The following is a 5,994-nucleotide window of genomic DNA, read 5'->3' on the forward strand; positions in this document are numbered from 1 at the left end:
GGGGACGTGTATTCCGCTTCTTTGAGGACACGATCGTCTCGCGGGCGCTACGGAAGAGCGGGGCCGCGGGCGAGAGGAAAAGCCACGACACCAGAGAAACGTGAGTAGCGAATCTGCGGCGCCGGAACTGCAGAAAATGAGGGGCGGGCCCAGCTGGACGCCGTCTCCCCGGACAGCGCGCACGCGCGGACCCGAGCCGCTCCGCCTCCGTCCAGGCTCCGCCTCCGTCCAGGCTCCGCCTCCCGCACTTTCGTCACGACAGGTTGCCAGCGATCCAAAGGCCTGGGAGCCGGAACAACCGAGGAGAAAGGGGGGGTGGGGGGGAAACAAGGGGTTGCGGGATGCGGAAGGACAAAGGGACCGGCGCTGCTGTGCCGTGTGAGGACGCACAGCGGACAGGGAGGGATTTTCCGTCTGGAAGCGGAGCCTCTGGCCCCTTGTTTATTCTCTGGCCTCATTGGCAGAAGGGATTTCGTCATTGGCTGTCAGGAATGTGGCAGCATTGCTTGAAATACTGCAGCAGGGTTACACTATCGAGACCCGGCTGGACGTCGTGGTGCACGTTGCAACCCCCCCAACTGGAAAAGTTGAGGCAGGAGGCTCACAGGTTCCAGGCAGGCCTGTGCGGCGCAGAGCTGGGTCGGGGGCAGCCTCGGCCACCTAACGAGACGCTGCCTCCACGTAAACACGGAAGAGCTGAGGCTGTAGCTCGGTGGCACAGCGCTTGCCCGCAAGAAACTGGCTCAGTACCTAACTGCAGCGAGAAAAACAGCTCGGCGAGCAGTGTCAAGTCCGATCGGGAAAATACAAAACACCTGGGAGAAGAAAAAGACCCAAAAGGCGAGCAGCGTGACTCCACCGGCCCGAACACCACCAGGTGGCGGAGGAGGATCACCCAGCCCGGCTGGAGTCGATGCCTTCGCTAGCCCACGATTCGCGTCGGCACTTTCGTCAAGCTGCCCCCAGCGCGCCTGCGCACGAGAGGGCGGGGGGGGGGGGGGGGGGGGCTGAAACCTCAAACCTGCGCTCGGGTACGGCCAATTCGGCTGCTGCCATGGCAACGCGAACACGGGGCGGGGCGAATTACGCCGTGAACGAGGCCACCCGGCCGCTGGGCGGGGCCTCGCCGCAGATGCTGTGAATGGACGGGCGGCGGCGGCAGCGTTCGAAGGTCCCGTTCCCCATGGCAAGGAAGGGCTTCGCCTGCATTGTGATCTTGAAGGGACTGGGAAGGGGACAGAAACTACTTGGGTTTCTTGTGGCCGGAAGGCTAAGCAAAGCGGGTGACATGGACGTGGGTCGCCCAGGTACAAATGAAGCACAGCGGCTTTGCCTGAACTACTGATCCGTGGCTTTTGTTCAATGATCGCCACCGCATCCGGTGGTCACTTGGAGGCCGGGCGATCTTAAACCCAGTATGGGCCACACCTCTGGCCTTTTGATCCCTACCCGTCCCCAAATACAACCTCCCATTTGGGGGGGATGCTAGACCTTCCCTTACCCCAGTCCCTTCCTAAATGGAGCTCCTCCATCCCTTACGACGTACACTTACATGAGAGCCAGATACAGTGGTTCACACCTGTAATCCCAGAAGATAAGGACTCTAAGGCCAGCCTGGACTACAGTGAGACCCTAGACCCAATAAATAGACATTTGTATATAAACATAGGAAAGACAGAAGTCGGATTTTCCGTGGAAAATAGCTTCTTTGGCATCAGAGGGGGAGGGGAGGGGGAGAAGAAGACTCTTCAGGGTAGGTGACCTTTTCAACCAATTCAATAAACAGCTCCCTTAGGTAGCTGGCTTCCTTCAGTGCGCTCCTTCCCACCGGGCCCGGTTCTGCAGGACCCAGTTCTGAGGTAGAATACCTTTCAGGTTCCTTCCCTTGGGACCTAAAACTCATGGCTGTGGTTTCTCTCCACTGACCCTGGAGGTGGGAACAGCGCTGGAGCTTGACTTGGAACTCAAAGAGGCAGAGACCTTCATGGGCCAAGGTCCTGGCCTGGGCCCTTTGGAGGCCTGGAATGGTGGGCTAGGCCACACAGTTAAAAGGGCAGGGCTGGGGGAAGGTTCTTCTTCAGAGCCTGAAGGTGTAAGAAATAATGTCACTGCACCGAAGCAATGCCTCAGCCTGCACACCTATGGGAGTCTGCAGCTTCGACACATAGAAGTTGGCCACGTCCAGGTCAGTGGCTCCAAAATGGGCAGCCACGAGCACGCCCTGGTGCAGGGTGAAGCTCACTGGACGGCCCACCATGGCCAGCAGGCTGCGAAGGTAGCGCTCTCGGAGTGTGGCCCGGGCTCGCTGCTCCTGGGTTTCTGGAGAGTCTTCGTTCATAGGACCTTCTTGGAGTTCAGAACCACCAGACTTTAGGGGGACCCTGCGTCCTTCAGGGGCAAATCCACGGCTGAAGCCATCAGGACCCCGGGGAAGCCGGATCACAGGCACAGGCACAGGGATGCCAGGTGGCGACTGCATTGTTCCGGGTGCTGAGTGAAGAACAGGGAAAGAAGCATAAGGAGGGAACTGGCCCAGGCCTTCCCAAGAGCCCCTGCCTGCCTGCTGCCCCCAGAGGAGTGTGGGGACTCTGCCAAGACAGGATGAGGCAAGGGGATTGGATTAAGTGGCTGTAGATTAAGAGAAACCAATCAATACTGGCCTCAAACGTTTTTTTGTTGTTGTTGTTGGGTGGCCTAGATCACAAGACCACACTAGGTAGGATTAGGGACTATTTACATTTGTTTTTTAAACCTCACCATTTTAGTCAAGTTTTGTGTCCACAGGGCCTCACTCCAGCCTAGATTCATCCTGAAATAAGAAGCAAAATGCCCAGGTCTCTAGGATTAGTACTTAGTGCTGAGAATTAAGCCAGTGGTCAAAAATTGTTCTAAGTCTCTGACACAAACAAAATGAGGGGAAGACAGTGAAGACCCTTTTTCTCTACTTAGGACAAAAAAAGGGGGGTGGCAGATTTAATCCTGTTGTCAGTAATCTTCACTTTCACAAAGTAGAAATAAAGCTAGGAGATGGCTAATCTATCCACTGAGCACTGGTTGGAGAGCTGGCCCTAGGAAGGAGGGCAGACATCTTCCAAAAGCACAAGTGAGTACTGAAAGATTCAAGAATGAAGGTATGATCTGATTAAAAGGAAAAAATATATACTAATTTAAGAAAGGCCACATAGGGTGTGTACAAGCAGGCTAGGGCAGCCTCCTATTATCCATGCTCTCAGATCAGGCCCAGAGGTCTTAATCCTTTCAGGATCCCAACCAGGGATTTCCTGCCCTTAAGGCAACAAGGAGGAAAAATATCCAAACCCATTGTCCACCAGGTGGGAATCAGAATCTGGAGCCCCCCACCCCCATCCCTTAGGTCAGTGGTGAAGGAACCAAGTTTCAGAACTCACATTAAGACAATAAGGGACTGGGGCTGGGAAGGTGGCTCAGTGGTAGAGCACTTGCCTTGCATGCATGAGACTCTGGGTTCGATTCCTCAGCACCACATAAGCAGGAAAAAAAAGCCGGAAGTGGCGCTGTGGCTCAAGCGCTACAGCGCTAGCCTTGAGCTGAAGAGCTGAGGGACAGCGCCCAGGCCCAGAGTTCAGGCCCACGACCAGACCCCCCCCCCCAAAAAAAAAAAAAGACAATAAGGGACTGTAGCTGGGAATGTGGCTTAGTGGTAGAGGATGCGCTTGCCTAGCATGCATGAAGCCTTGGGTTCAATTTGAGCACAGGGAGGCTCAAGAACAGTGCCCAGGTCCTGAGTTCAAGCCCCAGAACTGGCAACAACATCAACAAAAAAAAAGCCCACAAACAATAAGAGACTGAGAAGTGGAGATTGGGAGGTTCTCTGTTTGAGGCCAGCCTAGGCAAAGTTATTATTACTATTATTATTTTGCCAGTCCTGGAGATTAAACTCAGGACCTGGGCACTGTCCTTGAACCTCTCTGTGCTCAAGGCAAGCACTCTACCACTTGAGCCACAGCACCACTTCCAGCTTTTTCTGTTTATGTGATACTGAGGAATTGAACCCAGGGCTTTATGCATGTTAGGCAAGTGCACTCTACCACTAAGCCACATTCTGAGCCTGCAAAAAGTTATCAAGAACACTATTCTCATGGGCTGGGAAGGTGGCTCAGTGGTAGAGCGCTTGCCTTGCATGCCTGAGGCCCTGGGTTCCATTCCTCAGCACCACAGAAGCAGAAAAAAAAAGGCTGGAAGTGGCTCTGTGGCACAAGTGGTAGAGCACTCGCCTTGAGCTGAAGAGCTGAGGGACAGTGCCTAGGCCCAGAGTTCAGGCCCCACAACCGGACCAAAACAAAACAAAACAAAAGAACACTATCTCAACAAAGTGAGATGGTGCATGCCTGTCACCTTAGCTACTAGGAGAAATAGATTACTGGGCAATTGAGGCCCCAGGTCAACAGCAACAAAAACTAGAGACCCTATTTGAAAAAGGGTCTGAGATCTGGGGATGGAAGTTCAAAGCCAGCTTGGGCAGGAAAGTCCATAGGACTCATCTTGATAAACCACTAGAAAACCAGAAGTGGCACTGTGACTCAACGTGGTAGAGCACTGGCCTTGAGCAAAAAAGTTCAGGGACAGTGCCCAGGCCCAGAGTTCAAGCCCTATGACCAACCCCCCCCCCAAAAAAAAAAAAAAAAAAAGTACAAGAAAAGAAGCTGAATGGGGGGAAAAAAGTGAGTGTGTGTGTGTAAACGGTGCCAATAATCCTAGCTATTCAGGAAGCTGAGATCTGAGGAACACGGTTCAAAGTCAGGCTAATCTTGGAGACCTTTATCTCCAATGAAGCACAGAAAAACCTGAACTGGAGCTGTGGATCAAGTGATAGAACACTAGGTAGCTCTGAAGAATAAGTAAAAACTGAGGGACAGGGCTGGGAAGGTGGCTCAGTGGTAGAGCGCTTGCCTTGCATGCCTGAGGCCCTGGGTTCGATTCCCCAGCACCACATAAGCAAAAAACAAAAAAAGCAGTAAGTGGTGCTGTGGCTCAAGTGGTAGAGCGCTAGCCTTGAGCTGAAGAGCTGAGGGACAGCGCCCAGGCCCAGAGTTCAGGCCCCAGGACTGGACCCCAACAAACAAAGAAACAAAAACAAAACTGAGGGACAGCACCCAGGCCCTGAGTTCAAGCCCTAGTACTGGCACAGAAAAAGAGGAGAAAATAAACAACAAAAAAAAAAGGTGCATGGAAAACCCCTTTGTACAATGAATACATAGGCCAATAAGAGGATAGCAGTAGAGGTTTGCAGACCTAGCACTGTACAGGGAAGGAGTCGGATTGGCTCCCTAGCAACCCAGGGCTAGAAAGTTAAAAATCAAAAAGGTGAGGAGAGCTCTCCGTGCAGGAGAGCTGGCAGGTGTGCAGACCCGGGCGGGAGAGTGGGGGTCCCCCGCCCCCGCATCGCCCTCCCTTTCCCACACAAACGGAGCCCCCCCCGCCGCCCCCGCCCCCAGATCCCGGGGTCGCGGGCGGCCATTCCGCCCGGGGCCTACGACGTCCGGGGGTCACTGCCCGGAGGACGAGCGTCCGCCACCCCGCCGGCCCCAGCCCGCTCCACGGCGTGAGGCGGCCCCCCGGCCTCTGCCCGCCATCCCCGACACACAGGCCCGACGCGAGCCCGCGCTCCGCCACGCAAAGCCGGCCGGCCGGCACTCACCGCGCTCCCGCGGCGGCCCGCGGCGACCCCACTTCCGGCGGCGCCACCGAGATAGACGCCCGGGTCCGCCGCGAGCCCCCGAGCCCGGGTTCCGCCGCCCCACGTGCTCGCCGGCCGCCCTCGGGGCTGCGCGCTCAGCCCCCCCCCCCACACTCAGCCAATGGGGCGGGGGTGGGGGGGTGGGGGGGCGTCTCGGAAGCCCATTTTAGGGAGCACGAAACTGAGGCTCGGCGAGGGATTTTCCCGTCCTGGATTCCGGGCAGAGCATGGCCGTGGGACACACACACACCCCTTTTACACAATCCCACGTCTACCCC

General features: G+C 55.7%; 1 protein-coding gene across 3 annotated transcripts; it reads right to left on the reverse strand.

The window, feature by feature from the left end:
• Positions 1-1,686: 1,686 nt before the first annotated feature.
• Positions 1,687-5,768, reverse strand: Gemin7 (gem nuclear organelle associated protein 7). Of its 3 annotated transcripts, none has more exons than XM_042700305.1 (2): positions 5,678-5,768; positions 1,687-2,487 (listed from the first exon to the last, which is right to left on the reverse strand). In XM_042700305.1, the coding sequence occupies exon 2, from the start codon at positions 2,477-2,479 to the stop codon at positions 2,078-2,080; it is 402 nt and encodes a 133-aa protein (XP_042556239.1). In that variant the 5' UTR covers positions 2,480-2,487; positions 5,678-5,768; the 3' UTR covers positions 1,687-2,077. The 3 variants fall into 3 exon arrangements, with proteins under 3 accessions (XP_042556239.1, XP_042556240.1, XP_042556241.1); XM_042700306.1 differs by having other exon boundaries at positions 1,687-2,490; XM_042700307.1 differs by lacking the exon at positions 5,678-5,768 and adding an exon at positions 2,758-2,773 and having other exon boundaries at positions 1,687-2,490.
• Positions 5,769-5,994: the final 226 nt, after the last annotated feature.

The sequence above is a fragment of the Dipodomys spectabilis genome, unplaced genomic scaffold (assembly GCF_019054845.1).
Source record: "Dipodomys spectabilis isolate Male_0828 unplaced genomic scaffold, ASM1905484v1 ptg000266l, whole genome shotgun sequence".
Classification (NCBI taxonomy): Eukaryota; Metazoa; Chordata; class Mammalia; order Rodentia; family Heteromyidae; genus Dipodomys; species Dipodomys spectabilis.